The sequence below is a fragment of the Globicephala melas genome, chromosome 9 (genome assembly GCF_963455315.2).
Source record: "Globicephala melas chromosome 9, mGloMel1.2, whole genome shotgun sequence".
Classification (NCBI taxonomy): Eukaryota; Metazoa; Chordata; class Mammalia; order Artiodactyla; family Delphinidae; genus Globicephala; species Globicephala melas.
This window is the reverse complement of record NC_083322.1, coordinates 20933789-20951181: the sequence shown is the minus strand read 5'-3', so window position 1 is coordinate 20951181 and position 17393 is coordinate 20933789. Positions and strand designations below refer to the sequence as shown.

General features: G+C 35.9%; 1 protein-coding gene across 4 annotated transcripts in view; it reads left to right on the top strand.

Moving 5' to 3' along the window:
* Window positions 1-17153, top strand: part of MKLN1 (muskelin 1) — a 357649-nt gene extending 340496 nt beyond the window's left edge. For 3 of the 4 annotated variants that reach the window (XM_060305303.1, XM_060305305.1, XM_030853834.2), the window contains 2 exons: window positions 649-703; window positions 9072-17153. In XM_060305303.1, the coding sequence (XP_060161286.1) occupies window positions 649-703; window positions 9072-9193 (177 nt within the window). In that variant the 3' untranslated portion in view covers window positions 9194-17153. The remainder of the gene's footprint in view (window positions 1-648; window positions 704-9071) is intronic. The other variant, XM_060305304.1, reaches the window with a different exon arrangement.
* Window positions 17154-17393: the final 240 nt, after the last annotated feature.

Sequence of the window (17393 nt, the reverse complement as noted above, 5' to 3'; positions counted from 1 at the left end):
CATTCATTTATTCTTTAGGTTCCACTTATAAGTGGTAACATCTGGTATTTGTCTTTCTCTGTCTGACTTATTTCACTTAGCATAATACCCTCTAGGTCCATCCATGTTGTTGCAAATGGCATTATTTCATTCTTTTTTATGGCTGAGTAGTGTTCCATTGTATATATATACCACATCTTCTTTATCCATTCATCTGTTGATGGACAGTTAGGTTGCTTCCATATCAGGCTATTGTAAATAATGCTGCTGTGAACATTGGAGTGCATGTATCTTTTCAAATTAGTGTTTTCATTTTCTTTGGATGTATACTCAAGAGTGGAATTGCTGGATCATATGGTAGTGAGTAATATTTTATATTTCAGTTGACCTATTGTTCCTTAATAAATACATACTTTAATATATTTTTAAAATAAAATAATTCCAGGACTTGGTCTAGTATTTTGGAAAATGATAATAGTAGTCCACCAGAAAAGTCAGCATGTTGTTTAATCTAAATACGATGTTCTTCTTGCCACTTTTTGGTGAATAGACTTATGCAACATGTGCGGAGACATCCAGTGGCTAATGAATGGTCGAAATTATAGGAGTTTTTTCTCCAATGTGCTTACCTAGCTAATTTGCTTTTTTCTCTCCCCCCCCACCCCACAGTTTCAGCTCCTGGCTTCAGCTCTGTTTAAATCTGGTTCAGATTTCACAGCTCTAGGTAAGTATTCCAATGTAATTTATCCGGCCATATGCCCTAGAATTTGGGAGGTTGGACTTTGATTTCTTTTAAATGAAACATCAGATGAGATGTCATCCAAACAAATGAAGCAAGTTTCAAGGTAGCATGCAAAATTTCTAATAACCTGCTACAAGGTTATTTTCCAGGTATCAGTCCCCAGTTCATGGATCAGTTTGCAGTTCCTATTACACCAATTGCAGGGTTATTATGCAAACAGATGGCAATAGAAGCCTGATCAAAATAAATTAATTTGTATAACGTTGTTTTGGAATGCAGGCTGTATTACTGATATACTTACTATGAGTTAACACTTGCTGGTTGAATGGTTTTCCTGTTTGTTCTTTGTGAAATTGTGTGGTGTCAACAGAATGGTGATGGAGTGGGCAATGAAATAAATGTTTGGGAGCAGGACGAATTACCTCTTTCCTGAAAATGGACATTTTTGTATGTTGGTATCTTAATTGTTCCAAGTGTTTCTCAAGCATCCCAGATATGGGCATCAGTTTTCACTTAGTAGTACTCTCATTTAGTATTAATGAATTATTAAAGTAGTTAAACTAGATTGTAGTAAAGTGGGGAGTCTAGAAGTTCCAGAATCCAGAGCTTTAGTCAGGTGAATTTTCAAGGATCTTTTAGTTAGAATAAGTCATTATAGCTTCAGTTTTTCAACAAGATAGTAGCCTTTTGAAGTATGGGAATTTCCAACTTTCCTCTTGTCATTATGCAGTCACACAGTGAATGCATATTAATCTCATTAATGCTGGTGCTATTTTTAATTTGCCTTAGAGTCCAGCAATAGTATCGAAATTTTCCAGCGTATGTAATATAAATACTTCTCTTTATCTTTGGAATTAAATAACACTTTGGAATATCAGTTTAATTTCTTCATTGTTTGACCTTTTGTCTCTTAAAGGTGAAACGTACCTCAAATGAAAAAAAAAACAGAGACATACAATGATGGTGTTTCTCACTGGGATGGAAATAGTAGTAGTGTTTCTTGGGGTCTTGCCCTTTGTTTTGTTTTTCCTTAATGAGTAATTGAGGCTACTCTACTGATCAAGGCAACTGCAGTCCTGAGTTATAATTCCAGAATATGTAGGATTCCACAGGGCAAGAAGACTGCTATAAAACGTAACTCCAGTAGGTTCTCCTAAAAATTTATGTAATTGTTTACCACTATCCCATACACTCAAAGGGCTTTTAAAAAATGTTTTCAGGTTGTTAGAAATCTCAGCCCTAAGATGGAGAGTCTAGTTATAGGCATTATTTTGGAAAGTTCACGCCCTTTTGAATTTTATCATTTGAAACAGGTTTAGTGATACAGGAACTGAGAGCCTTGCATATAGATATTCACTTTGAATAAATGTGTGCCTTGTTAGGTATGGGTACTGCAGCCCAGAGCCATTATTTTTATTTTAATGGTGGACAGCACTGAAATATCTCTGGCTGACTTATATTTAGCCTTTAGAACAAGAATTTTTTGGCAGTCATTTAAATATGTTAGACTGGTGTCAGCGAATGTTTTACTTTTAGCTTAACTCTTTTCTTCTTTCTCTGCCCTATTCACTGTCAGCTAATATATTTTGCCAGGAACAGTTTGTTTTAGTTGGATTCTAAACTTCAGGTACACTGAGATCCGTACAAACACAACAGAAAAAAAAATACAAAAGGGGAAATTTTCTGTGGGGTTTTGTTTCTTCCTACCTGTCTGAAGGGAGGCAGTTTAGTAGTTAAGAGATAAGAGTGTCGTATAGTGGTTAAGGGTCAGAATCTAGGTTTAGCTATCAGCTCTGCCACTTGCTAATTTTAAAAGTGACTTTGAACAATTCACCTTTCTAAGCATTAAGTTCTTCATCTATAAAATGGAGGTAAGCAGAGTACTTACCTCAAGTTGTTGAGAGAATTAAGTAATTATGAAAAACAACAAAATGAAATACTTAGTAAGTGCTCCATTCAGGTACTCGTATTACTACCTTCTTTATAAATGTCATCTTTGTAACACTGGTGAATTTGGATGAGGAGCAGATTCAGGTTATATGCTAATTTTAATAAGGAGAAATTTGATATATTATTTATAAACGAAAAGTACCTTTCATAAGGTTTCATGCCTATTTAGAGTTCGTGGTTCTCATTCATTTTCTGTCTGATTGTTTTACCTTTACGCCACTTAGAATTGAAATCTAATGGGTTATTTTATGTATAGATGTATACACTTTTCATGTATAGATGACTGAATATTTTGTTTTCTAAATTATGTCCTGCCAAAATTGGCTCAACCAAACTGTCTGACTTCCTTCAGAATTCATCCAGTTTATCTTAACCTCTTAGTATTTACTAATGTTATATGTAATTTAAAGATTTAGAAAGATGGAAAATGATTTGCAAACAGCTGGCATTATCTTAGTTTTGAAAAATGACTGACTTCGGAGAAAAATAACCTTTGGGGATCTTTAGCTTAGAGCTACTGTGTCTGTGTCTGTGGCTGTGGGCACTTTGAAGCTTGAACTTGGGCTTTCTGCTAATTTTAAGAGCATATTTTCAGCAAGGTATGTGACAGGGAAAATCTGGTCTGTAGAAGCATATTGCCTTTCTTGGTCTTCACACCTTTCTTTAGAAGTTTTATAGTCCGTATGCGATGTGCAAGTATGAATTCAGACAGCTGTTTAAAATATTTTATGTCTAAAGTACAGTGCTCTTTGGCAGTGTGTTGACATTTGTGAATGAGGAGCCTTAGGGGTTTCACAGCATTTACTGTGCCTTTTAGCCTTTATACTTGTACTAAATCCACCAAACTTAGATTTCAGCAAGAGACTTTCTTCAACCTCCTGTCTTTAGCCCACATGTTTACAGGTGATTTTTATATAATAATGAGTTTATTTTAGAAATAAGAAACGTAAACACAAAGAAACTTCTATCTAGGAGAAAAATGAGAATTCTTGCTATTTCTTCCTTATTACCATAAATAGGAAAAGCTACCTAGCCTGTATAGGATGTTAACTTAAAAGTATATTCCTGGGGCTTCCCTGGTGGCACAGTGGTTAAGAATCCACCTGCAAACACAGGGGATACGGGTTCAAGCCCTGGGCCGGGAAGATCCCACATGCCGCAGAGCTACTAAGCCCGTGCACCACAACTACTGAGCCTGCGCTCTAGAGCCTGCAAGCCACAACTACTGAGCCCACGTGCCACAACTGCTGAAGCCCGCGCACCTAGAGCCCGTGCTCTGCAACAAGAGAAGCCACTGCAGTGAGAAGCCCGTATACCACAACAAAGATTAGACCTCGCTTGCCACAACTAGAGAAAGCCTATGCGCAGCAATGAAGACCCAATGCAGCCCAAAAAAATGAATAAATAAATTTTTGAAAAAAATTTTTTTAAAAGTATATTTCTAATAGGTCACTTTCTTTTAGAGCAGTCATTGTCTTCAGTCACAATAGTAATGATAAAGTGATAGCTATTATTTATTGAGCACTTACTGTGGGACCAGGTACTATTCTAAACACTTTACATGTCATAACTCACTTAATCTTCATAATAACCCTATGAAGTAGCACTAGTATGATCCCCTTTTATTATATGTGAAGAAACTGGAACACAGAGAGGCTAAAGTAAGTCGCCCAGGAATAGTGCTAGTGAGTAGCAAATCCAGGATTCACACCTTAGTAGTTTGGCTTCAGAACTAAATCACTAACTGTACTACCTCTCATTGAGCTTTACCAGTTTCCACTACTCTGAGCGATAAGTTCCTCATTCCACTGTATGGTGAAAATGAGAGAAACAGTAATTAGGAGTATGAGATTTAAAATCAATACAACCTTTTTTGTCCTGTCTCTACCATTTGAGTAGTCATGTTGCTGTTGATGAGTTTCCTGGTGCCCCACCCATTTTTAATGCATTTTTTTAAAATATTAAGATTCTCTTTGAACAACTTCCCTCAGTCCCTGCCTGCTTCCCTCAAGTGTAACCACTTGTATTTGGCAGATCTTTATACACCGACATACAGGTAGAGTTGATTCCCATTATTCACAGTAATAGTCTATGAAGTCACCTATAACACTGAACTGGTGAATACTGACCCTTTGCTCCTATGGAAAATACAGAGATAGGTTCCTGTAAGCCTCTTGTCACAGACTTTTTGTCAATTGATTAATAATATAATGTTGCTTTCTTTCAACAGGAACACACCTTACTTGTGTATTTATACTGTTGATTCATTAACATTGAACTCACACCAAGAGCACTATAACTCATTCCTGAACGAAGCTTATCTAACCTGTATTTTCTTCATAAGGCACATTGCAGCCTTCTTGCACTTAGGAACACTAGCCAGCACTTCAGCACCACACTTGGGGGCCATTTTCAGCGGTGAAGTCACCAACAAAAAACACAGAATTTGAAGAACATGACACCAAGTAGACTGTGAAAAGGACACTTGTTTATAGTATGAGAGCTAAAACAAGAAGGCAGAGCATTACCTAGTTGACCTCAGTTGAGAACATATATTTACATGTGGTGACTCAAATTTTTGCCACCCTGTGTATGTCTGTGAGTAACCACAAAAGTGGCACAAATGCTGATTTGGGGGTTACAAATTTTAGCAAGTAAGCAAATGTACAAATATGGAATCTGTGAATAATGAGGATCAACCGTATATATGTACACACACACACATAGATGTATGGTTTTATGTTTTCTGGTTTTATTTATTACATAATATAAAAACATGTATTCTCCACATAACTTTTTAAAATTTAATGATGTGGCTTGGAGGTGCTTACATGAAACTGTACTAGATTTATTGTATTTGTAAGTGATACACAATATTCCATAATAGGGATCTACCATAATTTAACCATTCATCTAATGAGAGTGTAAATTTCAAGTTCCTTATTGGTAAAAGGTGAATAAAAATAAAAGGTTTTTTTTGAGGATTAAATGAATTTAGCACATTGCCTACAATTTAATAAGCACTCAGTTAATAAAAATAAATGGGCTTTGGAGTCAGACCTGGGTTCACGCTCCATTCTCTTTCCTCACCAACTGTGATGCCTTATTAAATGACTGACTCTCTTAAGTGTTGCATCTGAAATTGGAGTTTATGGTAACTGCTTTGTTGGGTTATTTTTGTGACAATGAAATGTCATACGTAAAGAAACTAGCATGTAGTAGAGACTCAGTGTTTGTTCCTTCCCTCCTAAATCATTTGATCTCATGAAAATGGTATTATTTTATAGAGTACTATCACAGAATCAGTAGCTTCTCTTAAAAATATAATGTACCACAGCATTTTTACAAGTAAAGAAAATAAAATAAAAGATGAGAAAAGCCCTAAAGTTGAATACGAACAGGAACAAACAGACATGTTTATCAAGTTGGTAACATAATTGCACAGTAGGGGAAAAAAGAGAATTAAACCTTTTTAAATACAGCTTAGACTATATACTATCAGTGAAGTATATTCTAAAAACAATAAAAGCAAGGAAATCTTGAATTTTGCTGGTAATGGTTTGGGTATAGTAATTCTGGAACTTGTGTGTTTTAGGTTTAACAAATGAATAAATATTGCTGGGAGTAGGTTTTCCTAGTAGGAGAAAGGAGCTATAAACATGGAATGGAATAAGGAGAGGAAGAACTCTGTGAGGTTCTTAAAAAACTGAATTAGCAATAAAAGCATGGACTAATGATTTTGTTTTTTTTTAAATAGATGAGTGTATAATATGTGTGCATATATGTATAGGCCTAGAAACACCACCACCCTGGGCAATTAGCACAACTGATCTTGGTTTCTAAATATCATTTGCCACTAAAAGGAATTAGGGTTCCTGGGGAAAATGGTGGACTCCAGAGCTGTGTAAATATAAGCTTGGAGATCTTACTGTGCCAGAAAGTAAGGATGTACTCAAAAAGTAATGGGGACATTTCAAAAAGATACAGAGGGAGAACATATGAGTATTAAAATGAATAATGACAGGAATGGATATAACCTATTGAACAAGAAAATGATTCATGAGTATATACTAATGCAAATAGAGAAATAAAATGAAGGAAGGAAAAGGAAAACTCTTCTTTGCAATTAATGTCATCCAATGAATCTAGAAGGAATTGTCGAATTAGGAAATCACCATCATATACATAATAATTGTTTTGGCAAGAATCATCAGTTAATGCTAAAATCATTGGGTGCAGATCTGTTGAAGAACAGGATATTTGCACAGTTTCAAACTATCTTCTCATCAATATTTATTAACTGCAAAGGTAGAAAAGTACACATTTACATTGGAGAAATCTGGCATACACCAGTTTAACCAGATGATCATAGTTAACATCCTCAGTATTGGGACAAACTGATACCACATGCCTCCTAAGATGATGCATTGAGAAGGACACAGCATCTCTATGTAGTGTTCTTGCCAACTTCATAAACTGAATCTGATCATAAGGAAGCAACCAGACACCCCAAATTTAATACATTCTACTATATTACTGCTCTTTGTTTTTTTTATAACAGTGTCACAAACAAACAAAAAAAAAAAACAGAGAGGTTGAGGAACTGTTCCAGGCTAAAGACATTGGATAACTAAATATAGTGTTCGATCTTGAATTTTAGATTAGTGGGGAAAATGACTATAAAAAAGATTTTTGAGACATAAATGTTAAATTTCCTAAATTTCATATATAGTAGTTATTTAAGTGAATGTTCTTGTTCTTAGGTGAAATGAACTCAAGTATTTAGGGGTGAAGATGTCTACAATTTACTCCCAAGTAGTTCCACAAAAAAAGTATGAGTGGGGTATACAAACACACTTAGAGAACAAGAGAGAATGAAAAAATATGTGGCAAAATGTTAACAATTGGTTAATCTAGGTAAGGATATATGTATATGAATGTTTGTTGTACTATTCTTGAAACTTTTCTGTGAGTTTGAAATTTTTCAAAATAAGTCGAAAATAAAGCAATTTAGAAAACTCAGAAAAACATAAAATAGAAAAAATATAATCTCACCATTCAGAGGTAACCTTTGTTTACATTTTGGAGTATTTCCTTCCATTCATTTCTGTGATATAGTAGTAGGCTTTGTTAAATCTAAAACTCATCTCAAAGTAGTAAACATTTGCCCTCACACTTAAAATAGTAATAATTTTTTTTTTTTAATAAGGAGGAATGTACCTTTCTTGAGGCATTGTTTATTTTCCTTCCAGGAAACTGGTATCCTTGGCAATGTTCTTTCTGTTCTGTTCATGTTCTTTACAAGATTAAAAGGCAGATTGCATCTAAAACTGTATTCTAAGTTAACTGAAAATCAGTCCAATTTGAAATAGTCTTCACTGATTATCATGGCATAAAGAACTTTCTGGCACTATTTCTGTTTCTGATGGCATTCAGTAGGCCTCTCATATTCAGTTAGCCGTCTCAGGAATGGGGAAAATCAATAGACTACTTTGTTTATTTTTTCATTTTCATTCTTCATATGTGCATAAAAAATTTGAAGCAGCTGGGGGAGCAATACTATTACTGGCTGACTAAAGGAAAGAGTCATCTCACTGAATATTTCCTTGGCTGGAGTAAACTTGAAAATTAAGGGTTTACTAGATATTAAGGGGGAAAAATATCTTACGGTTCAACGATCTTAGCCTTTTTAGAATGTATTTTACTAGAACATTCATCTAGATAAAAGGAGTACATTGCTCTCTATTTTTCACATGATGTGTGCCTAGCATAGAGCCTGATGCATAGTACCATAAATACATGGTATTTCCTATGTGCCAGGTATCGTTCTGTGTATTACAGACGTATTTCTTAACCTCAGCTGTCTGTATTTTCACTCAGTTCTCTGAGACTTCTTGCAGCTCTCCGGGGCTTAATGACTTTAGACTACTTTCTAAAGACCTCTTTCATTTTGATTATATTTTTATTATCAAAAAATTTTTACTGCTCAAAAGCATTAAAAAGTCAGAAAAGAGGAATGAAAATTCCTCAGTGGACTAGAAGAGGAAAATGCTTATAAGGAAAAGAAGAGAAATCAGTATTAGTTACTAAAGTACTAGTCATTCTGCTAGGTGGTTTTCACATAATTGCATTTAATCTGCACCGTAAACCTATGACATGAACAGGATTATCACAGATTTATAGCTGAGGAAACAGTTGCAGAAAGGCTGATTACCCTACCTAAGATCATACCATTGCTAGGTAGTAGAACTGGGATCAGGACCCATGTCTGTCTGGTTTCAAAGCCTGATTTGGTTTTGGTTTTTCCATTATACATTGCTGCTTTTCTCAACTAGGTTTTCTGTTACATGTTGAGTTTTAAACACAGTGGATGAGTTTCTTTATATCTCTCCTTCACCAGGCTTTTCCGATGTGGATCACACCTATGCTCAAAGAACTCAGCTCTTTGACACCTTAGTAAATTTCTTTCCTGACAGCATGACTCCTCCTAAAGGCAACCTGGTGGACCTCATCACACTGTGACCGAAGAGTACCTGGACAGAAATGGAGCACAGGAGTCTGCTTTCAGTATTCTGGATTTCAACTCTATTGACTGACAATTAGGCTGCAGTGACTGAGGACTGCACCAGAATTTTGAAGGGATCTTTGCTGTCACAAATTTTAACCCTCGTCCTTCACACCTGACCTCAACCCCATAGTCCTCATCCCATTCCGAAATTAGGCTAATAAAGTGAAATTGGTATACTTTCCATTTAAAAAAATATATATATATATATTTTATTACTTTAACTTTTAAGAATTCATGAGTATAAAAGAAAAAATCAGGCAGTCTACCCTTTTCTGATTTTTATTTCATTTTTATAAAATTGGGGCAAGTAAGCACTGTTCACAGACTCAGTGCTACAAGAATTGGAATTTTGTTGTTGGGTTGTTTGGCCTTTCTTCTTTCTCCTTTCTTCCCATTTCACTTTATCTTGAATCACACAGCTGCTTGTAAGTGATATGTATCATTTGTTTACCTCTTCATTCTTAACAGTATATAGTTCTGTAGGGCAATTGATGTATGTTTAAGTGATATATGTGTCTCTGTTGACTAGAGTCTTGTATTACATTAAACAGTAGGAGGAACAGAGGGCTCTGATTTACGCTCCTTGTCATAGAACTAAAAAGTGAAACCTGAGATTGATCCCCACACTTATCTGAGATTGGTATATAGTATTTCTATAATGATATATTTTATAGTGGCTATTACAGAGCTTTGAGTCACAGAAACCTTAAACTGAGGAGAGAATATAGTTCAGAACCTTTAAGAGCCACTCTCAAAATTACCAGCAGGAGGATTCTAGTTGTGATTAGCATGTTCATTGATATCTTTGTAGTAATTTTGGACGAAAATGACTCTTTCCCCTGCTAGAGCTGTGCAGGACCAGGGCTTCAATTTCTTCCGTGTGCTATCTGTTTGTAGCATTTTCATTTGGGAGGATGGGTTCCAGAGCTACGTTTTTGTTTATTTTCATACACATTAGCTCCCTACATCTGCTTCTATATACTGATATTTTAAAGAATAATGGTTTGTAGTTTTCCAGTGGAATACAGCTGACAGGCATTTCATTAAACAAATAGACCAGGCTTTTTTAATGGAGAAAAAGAAAAATAATGGTGCAAATATTTTTTACTAAACTAAAAGAAAGGCAGATGGGCTTTTCCACTGTTCCTTTTTTTGTGAGGAGTGGTGGTATGTATTGTTCCATGAGGTGCTGTGGAATGCAGCATAGGAAATTTAAACCTGGCCAGTGCTTACATTTGCTCAAAAAAGTGTGCTGTATGCAACTGATACCCACCATGCTTAAAGCAGGCTAAGTATAATAAATGTCCATCAGTCCAGTGGCTCTTCCAAGTGAATGACTTCAGAGAATTTACTGTGTCCCCGAGTAGCAAGATTAGGCCTTACCAAAGAAAGAAGAAATTGAATTGCACTTTTGAAAAGTCTCATGTATAGGAATGAGACTTTGAGGTCCCTCTTCAGTCTGTCATTATTGCATGGTTTCTCGTCTTTGGGGGAAGGACAGAAGTATATTTGTCCTACTTCTAGGCTTGAATCTTGGGCTGCTTGGCTTTCCAAGCATCCCAAATCGATCAGTAGTGATTTATTAAACAATTAAATTTGTTTCTTACCTTGTGAAAGATATAGTACATAATTCAGTAAGTACCAAGTTGTGTAGCTGCAGAATAACCAGTTGACTTTACAAGTGAGCAAATAGAATCTGCCTACATACTTAGGCAGTTTCATTAAAAGATTTCCTTGACAGTCAAGAACATAAAATATTAATATCGCTAATATTGTAGCCTATTGAACTCATTTCATGGAAACAGGTTGATAGGAAAGAACTTGATAAGAGTTTCTAAATGTAAAAGCTCTAGTTTTGCTCACTGTGAATTCTGGCCCTTCAAAAACCATAGCCAAATGAAATTCTGCTTCCCTCCACCATTTTTTTTTTTTTTTTCCTCACGGTACGTGGGCCTCTCACTGTTGTGGCCTCTCCCGTTGTGGAGCACAGCCTCCGGACATGCAGGCTCAGCGGCCATGGCTCACGGGCCCAGCCGCTCCGCGGCATGTGGGATCCTCCCGGACCAGGGCACGAACCCGTGTCCCCTGCGTCAGCAGGTGGACTCTCAACCACTGCGCCACCAGGGAAGCCCCACCATTTATTTTTATAGTGCTTTTTTGGGTCATTTTTTTTCCGTTCCTTAGATTCCATATTTGGAGGAAACTCAGTTCTTGAGCTCAGTGATTTTGTTTGTTCTTATTTTTCTCTGACTCTCTACTGGTGGTTTTCTAAACATGCTTGTTCTAATTTCATCTTTCCTCACTTTAAGTGGAACCTTTTCCCTTTTCTTCACTTACAGAATTTTTTTTTTCACTAACATGTTTAAATGGGGTTGAGTCATAGCAAACTGTTTAGTGTTACTTAAGTGACATAGACTGTATTTAGGAAGTTATTGACTAGGTAAATCAAAATTTGTACCCTGGGGCTTTAATGAGGCACTGCTGGTAATGATTGCAGGAGAATATAGGCTTCATTTTATCCGTGACCAAGATTGACACATTGCTCACTTTCGACATCAGAACCCTGATATGAAACTTGTTTATATATTTAGTGAGGAGCTACATGTATTTCCAAGTATTCCAGCACTGTATTATAATTTAATTTGGTATTTATATACATTGTTTAAGTAGCCAAATATCTATGCTTTACTACTTAAAAATTATTTCATTCTAGCTTAGTGAGCCCCAGATTGAAACACCTGGTTTTAGATGCATTAGTTAGTGGAGTACAATTTGCTCAGTGTCATTATCCCTAGCTTCAGTTTCATCCCCATTTCTCCTTTTTCCAGTGGAATATATTATTCCAGAATATAAACTAGAAATAATTTAAACTAGAAGTAAACTAGATCTCTAACATTTTCAGTGCTTATACCTCGTGAGAAATTAATTATCTGATTTGCAAGATACTTTGAAAATGCAGTTGCATTTTGTGGAATGACAGAGACCTCATGTGGCCAGCTTGATTAATTCACATATATCAATCTGTGAAGCAAAAGAATTCAGATTTGGGTGCCTAACTCTGTGCTAAAGCTGACAGTATTAACCTTTAGCAAGATTGTCTTTTCAGACCTGGTTTTCATTAAAACTGACTTATCTATGTCTAATAAGTAAAAACTGATAGAAAACATTAGAAAGTTAATACACTGATTTATCAAAGAAAAGCTTGTTGGCTTTAGAGCTCAGTGATTTGTTTAAGATTGTAAACTGCATTCTTTGGTGAATTATGTCTTGAATATAAATGGTTTGCTAGCTTATCTTTGTAGTGGATCTTTTCACATCTGCCTTAAAAGTGCTATTTAGAGATACATTAACAGAGTTCCATGTAATAAAACCGTTTTAAAATCTATAAACAAAAACTAGTTTGAGGTACTTAATCATTGGTGAGAGATTGAGAATGATGTTTAATGAATCAAAAAGCACTTAGAAAGGAGTATGTTTCTGATTTTATTTTCTGAATTAAACTCAGTGTCATGGAAGGAGTTACCCTATAATTATTCTTAACACAATATGAAATTCATTGGGTAATTGTGGGTCATTTAATTTTTTCCTGGGTGAATGTTGTGTTAACTCTAGCTGATTGAATGTTGCAAAGCAGTTGAGAATTATGGTTTGAAGTGATTTCTATGAGAGAGGATCATTACAATGTGTACTTTAAGCAACGTCATCTAGCTGTAAAAAATATACCCTTTGTAACCCTTCTTTTCTTAAAAAATACATGTTCATATGTAATTTCGTCCTTTTGCAGAAATTCTGGCCTGAACTTCCACTGTTTTAAATTCTTAAGATAGTCCTTAATCTAAGATATGCAAGCTCCCTCAGGAAAAGTTCATAGTTATTAGAGGGGTAATCATAGAGGGTCTGCATATGACAGTAGTTGTAGATTACATCTTTGGGTTCTTTCACTCAAAATTTTTGTATTCCTTATTAGTCAAATAACATTATTCTTTTGTGATTTTTCACTCTGGCCTACATCTCCCTGTGATTTGTATTAATGCTGAAATGACATTGGCTGCCCAAAACTTCTAGTCTAGAGGTGTTTCAGCTGAAGATGGAAGTTTCAAAGTTTGTTGAAATAGTTAGGAGCCACCTAGATCAGCTGAATGATGTTGCCACCGTTTGTTTTGATGGGGAGGACTCATGATTGTAGTTTATTGATTTCTTCACAAGATGCTCTTTTTATCTTTCAGAAAAACTGCTATCTTAAGAGATTTTATTTATAATTTTTAAACCTTGATTTCTTCCTATCCCACAAATACTGTGAATTGTTTCCATTATTTTTTTATTTTTCTTAGCTAAATCCTCTGACAATAGATTTATAGCACTTAACCTAAGGAGTCATTAGAGGTTATGGTAAACCAGGTTTTCTCGTGGGGCAGAGAGAGATGCCCTTGTGGGAAACCATATCACTATGTGTTTTCTGTTAGGTAGAACTCTAAAGTTATAGATCTTGAACTGGATCCCAATTCAGAACTTAAAAACCTGAAAATCAAAGGGTAGTTCTAGTTTATCTTCCACAATAGTCATTATTTGGAAATAAGATTTACAAATATATACTGTCATGTCCTCAAACACTGCCTAGCTTGATTGAAAACAGAATGTTATGTGGATGTTATCTGAGAGCTATAGGGTCAACAACAAAAAAGGGGGGAAATGTTTAGTAGGGAAGTAGACCAGTTGTAAGACATCACTTGTAATTATGAACTAATTTGTCTCCTTTTTTACCTTTTTATCTGCTGTTTAGTCTCAATGAATTATTGTACACAATATTAGACATTTGTACACAATGTTCTGTTTTGCCTGTCTGTGGCATTTTCACTTCGAGGTATTGAACCTCAGGAACAGAGCTAGTGAGGAGAATGAGGGTATGTTAGAGAAGGAAAAATAGGAGCTTTTTGCTCATGGATTTGAAGGTCCACAGATCTAAATGAGAAAGAAAACTCTTCATTTCTAACCCTCAATTAATTTAAAGCAGTGCTGAGAAAACTATCAAGAGGGATCAAAGCTCAGTTCTGAATAGTCTTTGGAAAGCAGCATTTCTTGGTTAGTTGCTTTCCTCACTGTCTCCCAAGTAGCTGATAGAGATCTGGAAACAGAAAACCCAGTGTAATGGGCTCTAGCTCTTAAACTAGGTGAGCAGTTTCTTACGTACAGCCAATTCCTTGATAAGGATTCAGAGGGAAAACCAGCAATAAAACATTTTAACATGCAGTTTTTGGGCTCCCAGGGGACTTGCTTTTTCATGGAGTTTAAGCTCTTGCTGCAACACAGCTCTGTACCATTTGGGATGCTAGCATTCACAGCGGTTAGTTTGGATATCTGAGCTGTCTGCCACGCAAATACTAGCCCAAGGAGATCATCATCCTTCAGTTTCACTCAGTGCTTAATGAATGCCAAATTAATTGGCAGGAAGGAAAAACACTGTGTGATATACTGAACAGGCCTGTGTGCATGATTAAGGAGTTAAGTAGCCAATTTTGAGCTTAATTTCTCTCCTTTATTAACAAATCTCAAGAAAGCCTTTGTTACAATTTAGCTAGTGTCATTTGGTTGGTGTTCATTTTCTAACCCTTTAAAATAGGAAGAAAATTGTCATTTCGTGTTTAACTTCTAACCCGTACAGAATTGAACTGACATCAATTTAGTTTCCATGTTTTAAAATAAATTAATTACACATAATCCAAAGGGTCTCTGTTTATTCTACTTTTCCAGGAAATACATGAGTTCTGGGCTTGGCAGTAGAAGTATTTAATAATTTTGGCTTATTCTTTAGGTTTCCTCCACATCTGTGAAGTGATTAATTAGAGAAGTTATTTAGAATAAGTTCAATTCCATTGCAACTGGCAGAACTTTATAAATTCATTTTGCAACAAAGGAGAGGATCTTATACCATCAGGACCATGCCATCAGATTTTGGCAAGTGACTGTTTTATCACATTGCCTTGTAGTTTGCTATTTTTTCCTTCTTAAGATAAAAGGGGGAAAACTGAGGACAGAGATGTATAACTTTACATTTTTTATTTTTTATATTTATCTTTTTGTTTAACATCTTTATTGGAGTATAATTGCTTTACAATGTTATGTTTCTGCTGTATAACAAAGTGAATCAGCTATATGTATACTTGTATCCCCATATCCTCTCCCTCTTGCACCTCCCTCCCACCCTCCCTATCCCACCCCTCTAGGTGGTCACAAAGCACCGAGCTGATCTCCCTGTGCTATGTGGCTGCTTCCCACTAGCTATCTGTTTTACATTTGGTAGTGTATATATATCAATGTTACTCTCTTACTTCGTCCCAACTTACCCTTCCCCCTCCCTGTGTCCTCAAGTCCATTCTCTACATCTGCATCCTTATTCCTGTCCTGTCCTTAGGTTCATCAGAACCATTTTTTTTTTTTAGATTCCATATATATGTGTTAGCATACTAACTTTACATTTTTTAAATTGTCTACGTTAGAAGTCTTAGGGTACTTGCACCTTTATAAAGGCTTAGCTTAATTTTACCCGTACAGATTAACTATACTTGTAAGAGCACTGAATACAAAGTTATGACATATTAAAGTAATTGTCTACCCAACCCCAAATTTGATAGTAGGATATCAAAGTCCAAAAGTTTAAATGCAAGTAGTCTTCTATGGGGAAGGTATATGTTTTTAAAAGTCATGCACATGGTCTCCTTTTTGAGATATTTTTTCCTTTCCCAGAAAAATGATTTTGGTGACCAGTTGTAAATTGATTTCTCCCTCAATTGTAAACTACCCATTTAGAGAAATAAAAGTGGACTCACTTTCTTTCTTTCTTTTTTTTTTTTTTTTTTTTTGCGGTCCGCGGGCCTCTCACTGCTGTGGCCTCTCACGCTGCGGAGCACAGGCTCCAGACGCGCAGGCTCAGCGGCCATGGCCCACGGGCCTAGCCGCTGTGCAGCATGTGGGATCCTCCCGGACCGGGGCACGAACCCATGTCCCCTGCATTAGCAGGCGGACCCCCAACCACTGCGCCACCAGGGAAGCCCAGACTCACTTTCTTAAGCATTACATTTAGCCTGACCAAGATATGCTGTGATTGTGTTATTCAAGCCAGCTTGCTTTTTTGACTTGTCATAAAATGTCTTTTGAATTGAATGAATTAAATAGTATAGTATTAATTTTATTTTATGTATAGCTCAATTTAGAAATTGCAAAATAATGATATTTTTCTATGAGCAGATTCTTTTATAGAGATAGGTTTTTCTTTTTAATGAGATTTCTTCCCTGTCACCACTTCAAAATCTATGTACAGCTGAGTGTGCAGCCTCAGAAAAAGAGTACAGGAAAGCTTAGGGCCTCCTTTTCTTGTGTTGTTCTTGGCAACAAACATGATTCCACCTTTTCAGTGGAAAGATGGGGTGGGTCTGTGTGTGTGTGTGTGTGTGTGTGTGTGTATACTTATTGGCCTGAAATTGAGATCCCTTTAGGTAGAGATAGATCCTCAAAACCAAAGTTGGACTGCAAATTAGGTTGAGGAGGAAGGTACAGCTCCATTCATAGCCAATAGAATCCGTCTGTCCTTCTGGGTCTGCTTATTAACGCTATGGATAGCTCCTTCTGTTAGAACATCCCCTGGACTGGAAACATGGTGTTACAGCAACCAGCTCATCTGAAAGTTGGAGAGTGTTAAACATCTTTTATGGGACTTTTAAATAAATAATAACATTTATTGATTTTTGTGATTATAAAAATATGTTTATCATAGAAATTTAGGAAATTACTAAGTGTGAAGAAGGAACGCCACTAATATTTAACCGGTGAGACTTACTCATTTTATTTTTCCTGTCTTCCTTCTGTTATCCAACATGGTAAAGGCCAGAAAAAGTAAAAAAAAAAAAAAAAAAAAATTTTGACACAGCCATTCCTCATTGTCTGCAAGCATTTTTCTCTACCTTTACTATATTCCTTTAAAGCATTGCCCTTTTCTAGACAAACAGTCTGAAAATAATTCTGTTGATATGTATCTCTTAAGCCTAAACTATACATGTAAGATACTACCCAAAAGCTATAGGGATGTGCCTTGTTCAGGTCATTGGAAATTTTATCTCTAAGATTAATTTGAATTTTTAAGCCCTTTATGCACCATTATAG